An 18,796-nucleotide genomic window follows, 5' to 3' on the forward strand; every position below is an offset into this window, starting at 1 on the left:
AGGTTTAATTAGTAGCTTTGCAGATGACGCCAAAATTAGAGGTGTAGTGGACAGCGAAGAAGGTTACCTCAGGTTACAATGGAATCTTGATCAGATGGGTCAATGGGCTGAAGAGTGGCAGATGGAGTTTAATTTAGATAAATGTGAGGTATTGCATTTTGGGAAAGCAAATCTTAGCAGGACTTATACACTTAATGGTAAGTTCCTAGGGAGTGTTGCTGAACAAAGACACCTTGGAGTGCAGGTTCACACTCCTTGAAAGTAGAGTCACAGGTAGATAGGATAGCAAAGAAGGTGTTTGCTATGCTTTCCTTTATTGGTCAGAGTATTGAGTACAAGAGTTGGGAGGTCATGTTGTGGCTATACAGGACATTGGTTAGGCCACTGTTGGAATATTGCATACAATTCTGGTGTCCTTCCTATGGGAAGGATTTTGTGAAACTTGAAAGGGTTCAGACAAGATTTACAAGGGTGTTGCCAGGGTTGGAGGATTTTAGCTCTAGGGAGAGGTTGAATAGGCCGGGGCTGTTTTCCCTGGAGCCTCGAAGGCTGAGGGGTGACCTCATCGAGGTTGATAAAAGCATGAAGGGCATGTATAGGATAAATAGACAACGTCTTTTCCCTGGTGTGGGGGAGTCCAGAACTAGAGAGCATAGGTTTAGGATGAGAGGGCAAGATATAAAAGAGACCTAAGGGGCAACCTTTTCACACAGAGTGTGGTGTGTGTATGGAATGAGCTGCCAGAGGAAGAGGTGGAGGCTGGAATAATTGCAACATTTAAAAGGTATCTGGATGGGTATATGAATAGGAAGGGTTTGGAGTGATGTGAGCCTGGTGCTGGCAACTGAAACTAGATTGGGGTGGGATCTCTGATCGGCATGGATGAGTTCGAGCGAAGGATATGTTTCTGTGCTATACATTTCTGTGTCTCTAAGTATATGGACTAGATGTTAGAAGTTAGAACACTAATTTATCAATTTATATATATGTTTTGAATTATTCCTATTAATATAACCTAATAAGTAGATTGTGTACCATATATTACTGTTACACAATATAATCAAACTGTAATATTGCATAACATAGTGTGATAATTATTGATGCATATATGCATATATTAACTGCATTTTTTTCTGCTGCTTATTGATAATTGTAAAAATCCTTGTAACTCTTTTCATTATAAAAAGTTTAATCAATATTTCCTTAAAAATAAGTCTTGCACTCCCAATAATCATGTAAATTTACAATATCTTTAATGTCTATCCAGCAAATTAACATTTTCTGTGAAGTAATTTATTTTGGAGACTTGTTTTTCTACAATAAGTTATTAAGATGTGTGGGTCAGGTGTGTATTTTCAAGTCAATAGATTAATCTAGAATTGATTGTCAATTTCCTGATTTTGGCAAATAAACCATCAGCCAATTGCTACTGCACTTTAACATTAAAACAAAATAATTAATTGGTTTTCACAGTGAGCAGGAAATTTGGAATTAAATGAAACTCCTTGAAGAGTTTAAGATGCAACAGGAAACAAATGATTAAGTGCAAAATATTTATGAGTACGACTATTCCCTGATTTAGGAGGCTGATAGTTAACTGATCTCATCGATGACAACAGTCGGAATCTCACAAGTGGAAATTTTGTATTCGAGGGTCTGATGAGAAACAAAAATCCAGTGTTATTAATCCTGCTGGAAATTGGTGAGTGTGGATGTCATCTGAGGGAATATTAACATCTTGCTGTAAAACTTGCCATGGTAACATATTTTACTGTGACTATGCAGGTTCACACATGTAGAATGACCATTTGACCAAGATGTGGTCTGCTTCCTATCGGAAAGATGTTGTGAAACTTGCAAAGGTTCAGAAAAGATTTACAAGGATGTTGCCAGGGTTGGAGAATCTGAGCTGCAGGGAGAGGCTGAACAGGCTGGGGCTGTTTTCCCTGGAGCGTTGGAGGCTGAGGGGTGACCTTATAGAGGTTTACAAAATTATGAGGGGCATGGATAGGATAAATAGACAAAGTCTTTTCCCTGGGGTCGGGGAGTCCAGAACTAGAGGGCATAGGCTTAAGGTGAGAGGGGAAAGATATAAAAGAGATCTAAGGGGCAATTTTTTCACTCAGAGAGTGGTACGTGTATGGAATGAGCTGCCAGAGAATGTGGTGGAAGCTGGTACAATTACAACATTTAAGAGGCATTTGGATGGGTATATGAATAGGAAGGGTTTGGAGGGATATGAGCCGGACTAGATTGAGTTGGGATATCTGGTCGGCATGGACAGGTTGGACCGAAGGGTCTGTTTCTATGCTGTACATCTCTATGACTCTATGGCTCTACTGGAAAGTTACGTCCACCCATTCAATTATATTCAACATTAGTGTCGGAGAGGTCAGTAAATTAGAAAAATGAAGCTTTCTCATCTAAAATGGAATTTTGCTAACAATATAACATATTAATCATATTTTGTTGAAACTACCTTTTTTTCTGTTCTCACAGAAAGTCAAATTAGATTGTTCCCAGTTTTTGGACAATCAGGTATTATGAGCTGCATGGATAGGTCTATGAGTGATGTTCCTATCCATATCTTGGGAAACCCATCCTTCTGTTGCTCAATAAGGTTAAGAATTACTGACATCTCACCATTATACTATTGTCTTAGTGTATGATAACTGCTAAACTATGACAGGTTGGAGGCACTTTAAGATTAGGGTTTTATAAAATCATGGAGTGATTGAGTCATACAGTACAGAAATGGACCCTTCGGTCCAACTCATCCATGCTGACCAAGGTTCTCAAATGTACCTTTTCCCACTTGTTGCATTTGGCTCACATCCCTCTCAACCAACCTAATCCTGTACCCTGTCCCAATGTCTCTTAATGTCCCTGTCCCAATGTCCCTATCTACCACTTCATCGGGTAATTCATTCCGCATATGAATCACTCTGTATGTGAAAACATTGCTCCTCAGGTCCCTTTTAAATCTCTCTCCTCTCACCTTAAAAATACGCCCTCTAGTTTTGAACTCACCCACCCAAGGAAAAAGACCTTTGCTATTCACCTTATCTATGACCCTCATGACTTTATAAACCTTGTTAAATGTCACCCTTCACCCTTTTATGCTGCAATGAATCCTTCTATGGGAGGGCGATCAGAATTGTACACAGTACTCCAGAAGAGGCCTCACCAATGTCCTATACAACCACAACATGACATCCCAACCACTTGTCCACGAGTGTTGCAACTTTCAATGAGCTAAGTACCTGAACCCTTAGGTCTCTTTATTCAACAACACTATCCAGGGTGCTATCATTAAATGTATAAGTCCTACCCTTGCTTGTTTTATCAAAATGCAATACTTTGCATTTATCCAAATTAAACTCCATCTGCCACTCCTTAGCCCATTGGCCCAATTAATCAATATCTATTTGAAATCTTAGATAAACTTCTTCACTGTTGACTGTACTACCATTTTTGGTGTCATCTCTAAACTTACTATGTTTCCTAAATTCTTATCCAAATCACTTATATAAATGACAAACAAAAATAGACCCAACATGGATCCCCATGGAACATGGCTGGTCAAGGCATCCAGCACGAAAAACAACCTCCACCATTATCTTCTGTCTCCTACCTTCAAGCCAATTTTGTATCCAATTGGCACAATCTCACTGAATCCCATGTGATCTAACTTTACTAACTGATCTACCATGTGAAACCTTGTTAAAGGCTTTACTGAAGTACAAGTAAACAATGTCTACCATTCTGCCCTCTATCTTTTTGATTACTTCCTCTAAAAACTTAATCAAGTTTGTGAGGCACATTTTCCCATGCACAAAGTCATGCTGACTATGCCTAATCAGTCTATGCCCCTCCAAATGCATGTAAATACAATCTCTCTGAGTCTGACATCAGTGCTGGGCAACTTGTTGAAGGGACTCTCAGGCTTCTCCTTAAAGCCTTTCTTAAATAAAGGCAAGATATTGACCACTCTCCAGTCCTCTGGCACCTCACTCGTGGCTGTAGATAATACAAATATCTCTGCTCAGGATCTTGCAATTTCTTACCTGACATCCCACAGCGTCCTAGGATATATTTGATCAGGTCCCAGAAATGTATCCGTCTTTATATTTTTTAAGACCTCCACCACTTCCTCTTCTGTAGTGTGGACTATTTTTAAGACATCAATATTTCCATGTTCTCCAGCCTTCATTTCTTTCTCCGCATGAAATATTCATTTAGTATCTCTCCCATCTTCTGCATTTCCACACATAGATGACCTTGTTGACCTTTAAGGGGCCCTATTCTCTCCCTAGTTGCTCTTTTGCTCTTAACGTACTTCTAGAATTTCTTTGGATTATCCTTAACCTTATCTACCAAGGCGATCTCATATGCCCTTTTTGCTGTCCTGACTTTGTTCTTAAGAATTCCCCTACACCTCTGAAAGTCTTCAAGATGTGGAGGTGTGGACTGGGGTGGACAAAGTTAAAAATCATACAATACCAGGTTATAGTCCAACAGATTTATTTCGAAGTAGGAGCTTTTGGAGTGCTGCTCCTTCATCTGGTAGCGATCATGTATGGAATGAACTGCCAGGGGAAGTAGAGGAGACTGGCACAATCACAACATTTAAAAGGCAGCTGGATGTGTCAATGAATAGAAAGGGCTTAAAGAGATTTGGGCCAAATGCTGACAAAGGGGAGTAGATTAATTTAGGATACCTGGTCAACAGCTATGATGTCCCAGTCTCATGTTCCCATACATGTCCTGAGTTCATCTCCCTTACCTTAAGACCCTTGCAAAGGATAGCAGCAATAGATGAGACAGAAGCCTGAGTAATATACAACACCATTTGTTTTGAACGTTACAATGCTGGAAATGTGTTGCTGGAAAAGCGCAGCAGGTCAGGCAGCATCCAGGGAACAGGAGAATCGACGTTTCGGGCATAAGCCCTTCTTCAGGAATTCCTGAAGAAGGGCTTATGCCCGAAACGTCGATTCTCCTGTTCCCTGGATGCTGCCTGACCTGCTGCGCTTTTCTAGCAACACATTTCCAGCTCTGATCTCCAGCATCTGCAGACCTCACTTTCTCCTTGAACATTACAATGCCAATCTGCATTGCAGAAAACACTGATAGCTGATCAAATACAAGTCAAATATGACACAAATGAAAAAAGGCTAATGCTGGGGGGAGGCCTGATCAACCTTTATAGTCAGGTGTGATTTAAGTGGAACAGGCACACTGTCAGAGCGAATCCACTATTTACAGTTCGTTTAGGTGATCAGGAAATCAAATGGTGCACAGACTGATGTAAACTTGCAGCAGCACTTTGAAAAGATTAGTCAGTAAGGCTGAACATTTCATGACATGGAGTGTACTAAGAGCACACTCAAGAGCAAGCTGTTAAAAGGAAAAAACAATGTTGAAATATTTGAAACTTACAAAGCTTGCAAGGATCCTATCATTGGCTTTGATTTGTCTTTGAATCTCACATCCTGTGGGCTGAATTATTGTGATTCCATCGTCAGAGAATACATAGAACATATTTCCAACACTAAGTCCTTGAAGACAAAACACAAAATGTTTCATTTGCACATTCTGTAAAATGAAATATATAGATGTTTTAGAAATATTATTGGTTGAATTCTGAAACACTTTTGAAATCACTGCAAAGAAAAAGGAAAAGCAATGTTGAAGGCATGAGAAATGCAGCCTCCAAAGAAAAAGGAAATCGCAGAGATGTTTTTGCCACTTTAACAACTTTCTATGACAAGTCTCACTTGGCATCAGAAAGGCATTAAAACAACTGCATACAGTGAATTTATGATAAAATGCAATTGGGTCATTTTCCATCAGTGCATTCTCAAAGCATAACATTAACATACCCATTATACCTCAACGACAGGCTTTAGGAACGTATGATTTGTCATATTGAGCATCTGATAGTTTAACCCTTTTTTACAGCATTAAAACAAATGCATTAAGTATTTTTACATTGACTTTATATTTCACAATCCATATATTGGACAAACTATGTCCTAGTTCTGTACTATGTATTTTGGGGCATTTATCTTATGATGTAGTGTTTCATGAAAAGGGGATAGATACTGGGAATTGAGGTACAGAGTTCAGCATATCTGGTTCATTAACCACATGATGTGGTGGATAGAAAGCTCTCCACACTGTAGTACAAACTTTCTGACCTCCAAATCGAAGTTTCTGCTTTGTTCTTCTATCACATACAGCTCTGCACTGGCAGACTTAAATTGTATAAGATTGTTCTATGAGGACTGTTTAGTGTAAAAGTAAACTTTTTAATTTGAAGAAACTTGGGGAAATAGATGGATATAATCAGACGCAAGGAAATATATGAATAACCTGTGAAATAATGGTCAATTAGACATTTTCACTGAAGAAATGGTAAGAGTTAGCAACTGAAGTGTTGGCTGCTCCTGCTTATTGTGACAATGCTCAGTTGACGATATACAACACAGGTGACCAAATACTGACCTTTAGTTTGGAGTCCTCCTTTTATTAGACACAACAAATGGCTGCATGCTTTGCAGTCAGAATGCATTATTCTGACATTAACCTTTTCAATCTTCAACAGTTTAACCTTAATTTTGCAATTTATCTTTCATTAGGGATGGGGAAGGAAAATGTTTACTTATCAAGGTTAGTTAGTTGCAATCCAAAAAATTTTATGGCTTATCTATTAACCATACTATATGAAGAAAAAGGCATTATGAGTAGATTAATATTAAATTCTGCAAATAACTTGTATTGTCCACATAATATATTTTTATTATAACAAACATATGTGACTAGATTTGGGAATTCAGAACTCTAACTTATTGTTTTATATATATTTATGGAATGATTACTATTAATACAAACTGATCTTATGTAATATATGCATTGTGTAATACATATTTACTGTCACACAATATAACTAAGCTGTAATATTGCATAATATACTCAGATAATTATATATTCATTCTCTACAGAATTATAGTATTTTTCTGTTGCTTATTCTTAATTATAAAAACTCATGTCTTGCATTTTTATTAGAAAAAGTTTTATCAGCATTTCCTTAAAATATATTTTTCACTTTCAATAATCCTGGAAATTTACCACACCTTCAATGCCCATGAAGTATGGGAACCAAAAAATTAATATCTTCCATGAAATAAATTTATTTTTAAAACTTGCTTTCTACAATGACTTACTACAATATAAGTGCCAGATGTGTATTTCTAAATCAAAAAATGTTTTAATCAGAATTCATTCTTGATTCTTTGAATTTGGCAAAAAAATCCTTCAATTTCTCCAGCACTTTATAATTAAAACAAAATCATTAAGTGACTGTCACAGTGACAGGAAATATGTAAATCCAATGAAACTCCTTGAAGAGCTTAAGATACAATAGGACACAAATAATTAACTACAAAACATTTATGTCCCCTGATTCACTAGGCACATAGTTAGCTGATCTCATCCATAGTTAAAAATCACACAACACCAGGTTATAGTCCAACAGGTTTAATTGGAAGCACACTAGCTTTCGGAGCGATGCTCCTTCATCAGGTGATTGTCACAATCACCTGATGAAGGAGCTTCGCTCCGAAAGCTAGTGTGCTTCCAATTAAACCTGTTGGATTATAACCTGGTGTTGTGTGATTTTTAACTTTGTACACCCCAGTCCAACACCGGCATCTCCAAATCATGATCTCATCCATGGCAGTCAAGGTCTGACAAGTGGTTGTTTTTGTCTTTAGATGTATGGCAAGAGAAAAAATCCATAGTTATTAACATTAGTAATGCTTTTCTGGGTATGATAAGAAGGCACACTGTTTTCTATGAGAATGATATTACAGCCAACTTGTCCCACACTTGCATTTACTTGTCCAAGAACAACACCATTTGGGGAGATGGATCAGAAACCCTGATTGATTTTATTTTCTTCAGTTGTTTGGGCCATTGAAACATTGTACAAACCCTGTCCCAGCCCCGGGTGACATCAGTTAACAGTAAAGGTCAGGGACCACACTTGAAAGCTAAATGCTTCTTTTTATTTTCTTTAGACGTGTTGTACTAGGACACAAATGGTGATGCCTACAACACCAATCAGACTGCGAACATGGTATGGACACTCTAAGCTCCAAAGACTTTGAATTAAATGGAAATAGTTTCTGAAGAATTTGGCAAACCTTTGGTTATCTGCAAGCATACAATGATATTATAAGGATGATTACTGTGTCAATTGCACATAATGATGTTTCTTTAGTACAGACATTTTCCGTTTTAGGGAATTGTGGGGAAGTAGTTGGGAAGATTATTAGGCTGTGGAGCCACATCATTAGGCTGTTGAGAATAGTTCTGCAGCCACCAACTGGTGGAGATTTGAACATGAACTGGCTCAGAAGCACAGATACCACCTAATAAACCACAAGACCTCTTACATAATACGGAGATGCCGGTGTTGGACTGGGGCGTACAAAGTTAAAAATCACACAACACCAGGTTATAGTCCAACAGGTTTAATTGGAAGCACACTAGCTTTCGGAACGACGCTCCGAATGTCACAATCACCTGATGAAGGAGCGTCGCTCTGAAAGCTAGTGTGCTTCCAATTAAACCTGTTGGACTATAACCTGGTGTTGTGTGATTTTTAACTTCTTACATAATACTATGTTAAAAACATGTGTGGCTCTTCCTTCAAAAAAGCTGCGAAAACTTAATTATACTGTAAACAGTATCCAATTATCATGTCAGAATCAATGTATAGACAAACAGAGAATGTTTTAATCATTTTATTTATTATCTGGGGATCATAAAATTCTATTGGAAGGTGTTCCATTGTTAGCAGACTTAAGATAGTCTGGAGTTTCTTGGTTTGTACTTTGAAAAGAGTAAGTCATATTGTGATGATGCTCTCAAAAAATACAGCCTGTCTCAGAGGTAGTGGGAATATTAGACTTAGAGGCACAGTACGGAGAAGGACCTGTTATTATAAGTAATAAATTGTGTTACAAACAGTGGACAAGCACATGATCACTACAACACAACAATGCACTGCAGTACCTTCCTCTCGCCACAGTATGTTTGCAACTGCAGCATCAGAGATTGGAGAAAGCCAGAAATTGATTTAAAAAAAAAGGGAAAAATATGTCAAAAATTTTATTTAATTCACACATGCAAAACTGCTCATATTCATATATATATATTCAGTAAAAAGACTAATTTTAACCATAAATACATTTAATTTTGTTTGTAACCCCTTTCTCCAATTGTTTAATTCTCCTCTTATCTTCCATTCACTGGAGGGGAGAAGTGGAAAATGGAAGTGGGTTCATTATTGTATACTAAAATTCTTTTCAGCTGGATCGAGATATCAATAATGATCACAGTGGTGGCAATTCTTCCTCCAAAACTGCTTATCTTGGAAGTTATTTTCAACAGCATTGCTCACTATAGTGACGTGGCTTAAGTCCATTTTATCTGAACCAACGTTATTACAACGACCTTTTAACAAATGTATCTGAAATGTAGGTGTGCATGTTAAATCATACTTTAATTATAAGCATTGTGAAAGAAGGTGCTGCATGTCGCCAGTTAGGTGTTAGGTATTGTTCGAGTTCTTGGGGTCACATGGTTTCCGATAAACTCTCAGTTCACAATAGCGTGGATGGAGTATGAAGTGTAAGTTGAGTTGGTCTGTGATGCAAGGGTCTGATTTGAAAAATGTATCATATAGTAACTAAGAAAATCAGGTCCCAAATGATAGATGTCTATAGGCAACAAGTCTATTTATATACTCATTGCAATAAATAGCAACATATCTATTCATTAGCTTCTTTTTTAGCAACTATTATTGCTATACTTTCTTTCTATCCATATCTGCTGATAATTACAAAACTGAAATCCTACATTACTACAGAGACTTTATTCAAAAATACTTTATTGACTGGTAAAGCACTGAGAGGAGCCTGGTGGTTCTAAAAGGCTATATAAATGTAGTCTTACTTTATTTCTGAATTGCAAGTTCGTCATTGCTGAGTGAACAAAGGGGACAGAAAACTACCCATACATGAAGTTTCTACCTATGGAGAAACTACCTACAATGTTTTTTATTGTATGGTATTTTAAAACAGAGAGACACAAAGGTGATTTAAAGGTTATAATTCATTTCAGTGTTTCAAGAGGGTAGCTGCCAGAGGAAGTGGTGGAGGCTGGTACAATTACAGCATTTAAAAAGCATCTGGATGGGCAATGAATGGGAAGGGTTTAGAAGGATGTGAGCCATGTGCTGGCAAATGGAACTAGATTAGTTTATGATAACTGGTCAGCATGAACAAATTGGACTTAAGGATCTGTTTCCATGCTGTACATAAGAGACTCTGTGACTCTAAGACATGCTACTGAATTATTCACAACTTCAGTGAAATTAAAGCCTTATAAATCATTCTCAAATGTTCACAGTATTAATATAAAATTGCCATAAAGTTTCAGGTAATTGACTTTTGTTGGTCAAATTCTTTTGATTTTATTGGAAATGAAATGTTCAGCCAGAGGATAATAAATAGACTGCCTTGGAGTTTGTAGTCTAGAGTCAGACTATTGGAGCCATTGTCAATCTTCAAAGAGTTTTATAAAAGTCAGATTATCAGACTGTGAGGAAACACGACAAAAAAGATAATTTACAAGATGTGAAGAAACAGAAATATTAATTATTTTACAAAAAGAGATAACATCTTCATGAAAAATCTTGTCTTATTTCAGTCTAAAAGCCATGATGACATGAATCACATTGATACAACTTGTGTCACTATGTGTGATGATACGATTATAAAAATGATGCACAGTTTTCTTTGGCCCTTTCTAAAATTTGTGAAATGCATTTTCATGAAGATGGAACATCTTTAACCATGTGAAGCAAATAATGAAATACTCATGAAAATTAGAAAGAAGTGGGATTTGGGTAATGCAAATTACCCCAACACTGGAACCTCAATTAAAATTCAGCCCAGACTGATGGAACGAAAGTCTCCTTTCATGCTTTTTTGAAAATGTCAAATGAGCCTAAATGTTCCCTCTTGCAATGAAAATGTATCAAATTAATTCTACCATTCTCAATATTATAGAATGATGCAGCACAAAAGAAGATCATTCAACCCAATATCCCATGTTGGCTCTTTAAGAGAGTCAACTATCTTAAATCTCTATTCTCTGGTTACTGGCTCTTTGTCATGGGAAACATTATTCTAATTTTGAATCTTTCTCCTTAATCTATTTTCATCTGGGAAGAACTCCAGCTTTTCTAATTTCTCCAAGAATCTTAAATTCTACACACACAGTTCAGGCATCTCTCCTGTAAATCTCCTCTACATTCTATCTGAGGGATTAACATCCTTTCTAAATAATGCAGAATTTAGCAAAACACTATAGCTGGGGCTTTAGCAGTATAAAACCATAAATTTATTAATAGCCTTCTTTTCCTACATTCTTCAAACTTTTGTGTTCATAACACCCCCTGCTTTCTCTGGTCTTATATTCCTGTTCATAGTGTACCATTTCGTCATATTGCTGCTCTTCTTTTTATCAGTGCATGATTTCTCATTTCTCCACATTAAACTCCTAAATGTCCACACTGCCATTAACTTGCTTATGTTCTTCTGATGACTATCACAATCACACTACATTTCTGACTTTTGCGACTACTGTAAACTTTGAAATTTTGACTCTATATCCACATCACTATACACAAAATATAACAGTCATTCTAATACTACGGCATGGTGGCTCAGTGGCTAGCACTGTTGCCTCACAGCACCAGGATCTCAGGTTCGATTCCAGCCTCAGGTGACTGTGTGGTGTTTACACATATTCCCTGTGTCTGTGTGGGTTTCTTCCCACAGTCCAAAGATATGGAGGTCATTAAAATTGACCATGGTAAGTTGCCCAGCGTGTTAGGTGCATTAGTCAGATGGAAATGGGTCTGGGTGGGTTACTCTTTGGAAGGTCAGTGTGGGCTAGTTGGGCCGAAGGGCTGTTTCCACACTGTAGGGAGTCTAATGTAATCTAAATACTAACACCTGGGTTATATCATTATATATCTATTACGCTCTAAAAAAGCATTCACTAATTACTTTCTCTTGCTTAGACAACTTTTGTCACTTCCCCTGCGTTCTCTTCTTTTAGCAATCTAGGATATTGCTTATTCAGTTCAGCTGACTTTTCTACTTTGAGCTCTGCAAACTTTTAAGTACTTTGTCTTTTACCGTGACTTTAGTAGTATCCTCTACTTTGTTTATTATTCACTCATGGGAAGTGAGCATTGCGGTCTGGGCCAGCATTTATTGCCTGTCCTTTTTTTGCCTATGAGAAGGACATGGTGAGCTGCATTCTTAAGTAGTTGGAATCTACGTGTAGCAGGTAGACCCACAATGCTCCTTTATTGATGCATTACTTATTTAATACCTCGGCCATGCCTTCTGCCTCCGCTAGAAAAAAATCCTGCTTGGTGCGGAATTGATCCAGCTTTTCTCTGACTGTATATTTTATGATTTATGTACATTAAGTATTTCTGTGATCCTTTTGAAGTCATCCACTAATCAATTGGCATTTTTATTGCCACCCACCCATTTTTAGTTCTTCTTTATAGCTTCTGTAATCAGCTTGCTTGTGTTCTACATTATAAGACTCATATTGATCCTATTTTGTTTCAATTTAATCTCTACATCTCAGGTATTTAAGAAATTAAAAGTTGTAGATGGCCTTCCTTTCACACTTTCCTGTCTTTTAATAGCATTGTCCTAGCAACTGCTTAAAAATAATTCAAAGGAAATTTTTGACTGAGATAAAATTAAGGGTGTCAAAAAAAAGCAATTGCAATTTACCATGAGGAAGCTATAAGTCATATAATAATTTATCTCATAAAACACTCTTTAATTAAATTCTACTGCAGCCAAAGTTAAATGAAAAGCCTAGAGGCATAACACACAGCAAGGACACAAAAGCAATATACAGAGCTGTAACATAATATATAAAAACATAACTGGCACTTTGTTTTAATTATGAGTTTAAAATTTCATTTTTCTAGATTTTCTCACATATGTAGAAAAAACGTTCGCTCTATTTATTGGAATTTTCTGCAGACCTGGTAACCTGTGAATATAGCATCTGACCAACTGGATTAGTGTTAACTCCACTGAGTTACTCAATTTAATATTAACAACAACATGAAGTTATATAACACTGTAAATGTGCAAAGATGTCCTAAAGCACATCAAAGAGGTGTAATTGGAGAAAAAAAGAATTCTGAACCAAAGGAACAAGCATCAGGAAATGTGACCAAAGGTTGGTCAAAGAGGGAAACATTTTTTAAAAAATCATTGATGAGATTTGTCCCTGCTGGCTAGGTTAGCACTTATTGTCCATTCCAAATTGCCCTTGATTTTGGTACAACAAATAAAGATAGGGCTTATATAATTAATGGTACGGCCTTGTAGTGTTGTAGAACAGGGGGACCTATCCAGATACATAATTCTTTGAAGTTTGCATCACGTATGGATAGGTGGTTAAAAACGTGTTTGGCACATTTGCCTTTATTGTTCAGTCCTTTGAGTATAGACAGTTCTTCTCTGTGCAACCCTGCATTATAGAAAAATCGGCCTTTAGAAGCAGCACTAAAAGTGTTGGCAATGTAAGTTTAAAAGTTTGCACTTTAGAAACAATGTAAACAGTCCATCAATCAGGTTATTTTGAATTCACATTAACAAAACATGCATTACAGCAGAACGACCTGTATAGGAGTTGGGAAGACATGTTGAGATGAAACCTCTTCTGGAATACTGTGTCCAGTTCTGGTCATCCAGTTATAGGAAGGATATGATCAAGATGGAGAGGTTTCAGAAGAGATTTCTCAGGATGTTGCTGGGTATGCAAAGTCTGAGTTATAAAGAAAGTCTGGATAGTCTGGGACTTTTTAAACTGGAGATTGGGAGATGATCTCACAGAAGTTTATAAAATAATGAGAGGTATCAATGGAGTTACTGGGAGTTGTCTTTTTCCTAGGATGGGGGATTTCAAAACCAGGGGCACATTTTTAAGGTGAGAGGAGAGAGATTTTAAAAAGACCTAAAAAGCAATTTTTTTTTGCATAGAGGGTAGTTCGTGTGTGGAATGATCTTCCTGAGAAAGTGGTGGATGCAGGTACAATTACAATATTTAAAAGACATTTGGGTTGATACATGAAAAGGAAAGGTTTGGAGGGATATGGGCCAGCTAGGACTAGTTTGGTTTGGGATTGTATTTGGCATGGACTTGTTGGACCAAAGGGCCTGTTTCTGTGCTGTATGATTCAATGACTGTATATCTTGCATGGTGAATTAAATTGGTTAAGTATTGACATCTGTGATGTTGGAGATAGCAGGAGGAGGGTGGGATGGATCATCCATTTGATACTTCTGGCTGAAGTTAGATGAAAACACCTTGTCTTGTGCACTGATGCACTGGACTCCACCATCACTGAGGATGGAGCTATTTGTGGACCCTCTACCTCCAGTGAGTTGTTTAATGTCCAACACCATTGATGACTGGATGTGACATCCAGTCTGTTGGATGCGGAAATGTTTATCTTCTCCACCACCCCCTGTGCCCCCAATTCCATGCTGCTTTTACACACACAAAAAAAATCTTGTGTTGTAATTTCACCAGCTGACACTTCATTTTTATGTATGCCTGATGCGGTTTCTGACATTCCCTTCTACACTCTTTGGTGGGATCTGTAAGGTCATGAAGTTACAGATTGTGGTTGAATACATTCTGCAGTTGCTGATGGTCCAAAGCACTGCATGAATGCCCAGTTTTTGTGTTGCTAGATCTATTCCAAAGTCTGTCCTATTTAATATGGCAGTGGTGCCACACAGAACAATGGACAATATCCTGTTTGTGAAGAGGGGACCTTGTCTACACAAGGGCTGTGCAGTGGTCAGTCCTACCAATCCTATCATGGAATGATGCATATGTGTTAAGTAGATTGGTGAGAACCCTTTAGGTAGGATTTCCCCTCTTGTTTCCCTCATCACCTGCCATTGACCCAGTCTATCACTCTGTCCTGTTGGACTCAGCCAGCTGCTAAGCCACTCTAAGTGATGGACATTGAAATTCCACAACCAGAGTACACTCCGTGCTCTGCCACCCTTGCTTCTTATAAATGACATTCATTGTGCAATGATATTGATTCATTAGCTGAAGGAGAGCAGTAGGTGGTAAACAGTGGTAGACTTCCTTGTCCACTCTTGATGTCACGCAATGAGACTATATGGGGTGTGCAGTCAATGTGGAAGACTCCATGTTCCGCTTCTGCCAGACTGCGCACCCATATGCCACCATTTCTGTTTGTGTATCCTTCTGGTGGTTCAGGACACATCCACGAATTGTTGTAGTGATATCGGGGACATTGTACGTCTGATGCAATTTCTTGACAATGGAAAGGTAGGGAAGGTTCAGAGTGGAATTGAAAAATACAAACCAGAGAAGCAAATAGAGAGTTTGAGAAGAGCCCAGCAGCAAAAATAAATGGAATTTGAAAAGTATTTTCCGATGTATAAATTGTGAAAAGTTCAGAAAACAAAGATTGGAAATTATTATGAATCTAAGGAGGGGATACATTTATGGAAGTGGAAGGTTGATGCAGGGCTGGTGTATTCAAGTTGCACCTTCACCAAGGAGAAAATTCTTGGTGAAGAGAGTAGTTGAGAGAATTGACGAGTGTAAATTGATAAAGAGGTATCAGTTAGGTCACTGTACTTAACATTGATACTCCATCAGGAACAGAAGAGATGCTTCCAAAAACACACATGGATCTAACTTTGCTCTCTGAACATTTCGGCAAGTCAATTTACATTTAATTATCATGCATTTTACAGTATGGGCAGTGCCTTCTGTGAAACCTTCGACTGTGAGTAGTGAGAAAGTGTTGTATCTTGGAACAATGCGCTAGTGTACTGCAAAGCATTGTCAGATAAAATTCTTGTGAAATAACAAGCATACTGATGGCAACTGTCAATGTGTCCAGAACTGATGAGCTCATGGTATCTTTGATTTGTCGCACAAAAGGGGATTTCGTGTAGTCAGTCATCAGAATGTAATCAAATCCATGGACATGAAAAATATCAGTGGCAATTGTGCACCATGACTTGGAAGGTGTATCATGCAGGGAGAGAATCTCTTGATTGTTGAAATTGATGGAGTTGAGGTTTCACGTAACTTGATTAGTTGATCAATGTCCGTAGGTGTGCTGCAAGTAATTGTCATTATAAACACTTGTTTTCTGCACCTTGTGATCTATATGAATATGCTTTAGCATCTCTTGATTTAATGCTTATAGATTTGCTATTTGTCTTTGAAGATTAAATTCCTTGAGTGTCCTAGGTCATTTCTGAATGACCAGATTATGCTTGTAGTTGCACCAGTGTCAATATTAGCATTAACTGAAAGTTGGCCGTTCCTTTAGGCGTATATCCTTTGGATAGGGATAAACGTTTTTCTCATGGTGTCGATGTATCAAATTGTCTGCCTCGGTCTGTGAAGTTGCAGTTACTTCTTCGATTGCGTTAATATGATGGATAGAATTGTGAAAAATTGTGTTGGGCTCTTCTCAAACTCTATTTGCTTTTCTGGTTTGTACGTATCAACTCCACTCTGAACCTTCCCTATCTTTCCATTGTCAAGAAATTGCTTCTAATGTACCATGGTTGGCTGACTCTTTTTCACTTGCTGACATGGAGAATTGTGTTGGACTTTGGGTTTCCTAAGGTAATTAGATTCCTTGCATGTTTTAGTTCAATGACTTCTTTTAGAATATATCTTGCATATGTCATGAAATGCTAGGCACTGAATTGGTGGTATGAGACAAGCCACATGACATATAAGATTTGGATGGTCTGTTGAAGCTGTTGATTGGCACAATAGTTTTTGTCAAGTAAAGCACTTGAAGCAGTTGCTAGCTAGCCACATTTGCTTCAACTGAGTCCTGTTCTTCAAGCAATACTTTATTAGTATAATCTTTAAGTTTGTATAGAAGTGCTTTTCTGAAGGAATTAATAGGTGGAAAGAAAATGACCATTTCCATTAGCCTTTCAGCTAAATTTGAGTTGATTAAATTACATTGTACACTTTTGCCAACAACACTTGCCAACAAATTAATCAAATATTTTACTTGGCTGTTGACTGAAACTTAAGCTTGTCTACGAAAATCAGAAAAGTTTTGTCAGGATCTTTACTGTCATCATTAGAAATAACAAAGGATTTAACTCTTTTAAATTCTTCTTTTCCCAAAGGTATATGAAATTTGACTGAAATGCAAGATCTGAAATAAAAACAGAAAGCATTGAATAAATCCTGAAGGTCCAATGAAATATTAAATTGGACTTGAAACATGAACTTTGCTTCCCTCTTCACAGATGCTGCCAGATCTGTTGAGTTTCTCCAGCTCTTTCTGTTTCTAATTAAGGAGTTTGATTGCCTGTCTTCTTCAACAGTTGTGTATTGACCCAGGAACTGAAGCTTAATCCTAAATAATGGAAGCTTTGACAGAATGTCAATGGCTTGCCAATCCATGCGAGATATTTGTTTTTTTATCTCTGTCACACTCATCTATCCCTGGAGAGGGGCTTATGCCCAAAACGTTGATTTTCCTGCTCCTCGGATGCTGCCTGACCGGCTGTGCTTTGCTAATGCCACACGTTTTCACACACTTTAAAAGACAGTATAAAAATCTGCAGAGTAATGTAATGTTTTCTGTTTATTTTTTCAAACAAATTGGTATGGCATTTTTTTTTGTTGGTTTGTGCATCATTTTAAAAATAGTAACTTGAATCTCTCGGTGGAATTCTCACCAAAAAAGAGGTGATGGCTTCATGTATACTTTTTTTGTTTGTTTATGCACTATTTTAGAAGGCAAGATGGTGAAATCTGATGATAGGACACAGCTAAGGCTTTTATAGAAAGCAGAAGTTTTGGCATTTTCTTCCTGTACTTTATTAAATGGGATCTGCCCTTTATACTTGTAAACTTCCTTTATTTTAAGTTAGCCCAGTTGTGGCTCTTTTTTAAAGAGAGAGAGAGTACTCCCGAAATGTTGTGTCTCTTTTGAGGTTTTTATGCTTCAATATGGGTTGTAACACTAATCTTGATTGTAGTTGTAACTGCATCACCGAACTCAGGTAGATGAGGAGGATTTACCATGAGGAGAAATTATTTTCATGACTGCCTGATTTCAGTGCCGTCTGATAGACACTAACCAGCTGTCACAGCCTTAGCTTTGAATGCCACTTTTTATCATCACGATGTGATTTCTTGGGTCAAATAGTATAATTTTGTCTCTGACCCTTAAAGTCAACTTATATAAAATATAACATAAAGTTTGGGAGTTTATTGAGACAACTAACTTTTTCTCATGCCATGTGGGATAGGCACAATGCTCATTATCAGCTTCAGGTCAAACCTCATTCTTGAATTTGGTAGGGAGTTTTCTTTTAAAGCCAGATGGCTCTTCTGCCACTAATCCTCCTATTTACCCTATTAGGGAGTGAAATGTGGTAGTTGGCTTGTACATCAGTCACAGAAAGTAAGCATTTAGTGGTGGAGAAGATAGATGGTATGTAGCCTTCATAGTGAGAGGATTTGAGTAAGGAGCTGGGATGTTTTGCTGTAGTTGCATTAGGCCTCTGAGAGTACACTTGGAGTACTATGTGCAGTTTCAGTCTCCTTCTCTGAGCAGAGACATTCT

General features: G+C 37.6%; 1 protein-coding gene across 1 annotated transcript in view; it reads right to left on the reverse strand.

Annotated features, from left to right (window-relative positions):
- LOC122556579 (follistatin-related protein 5-like) overlaps window positions 1–18,796 on the reverse strand; it is a 560,263-nt gene that overhangs the window by 21,746 nt on the left and 519,721 nt on the right. Inside the window, exons 11-12 of the mRNA XM_043703425.2 lie at window positions 9,085–9,111; window positions 5,443–5,561 (exon numbers count right to left, since the gene is read on the reverse strand). Coding sequence (XP_043559360.2) covers window positions 5,443–5,561; window positions 9,085–9,111 — 146 coding nt within the window. The remainder of the gene's footprint in view (window positions 1–5,442; window positions 5,562–9,084; window positions 9,112–18,796) is intronic.

Source organism: Chiloscyllium plagiosum, unplaced genomic scaffold, assembly GCF_037043375.1.
Source record: "Chiloscyllium plagiosum isolate Xiang-an unplaced genomic scaffold, Cpla_swu_hap1 HiC_scaffold_16, whole genome shotgun sequence".
Taxonomy (NCBI): Eukaryota; Metazoa; Chordata; class Chondrichthyes; order Orectolobiformes; family Hemiscylliidae; genus Chiloscyllium; species Chiloscyllium plagiosum.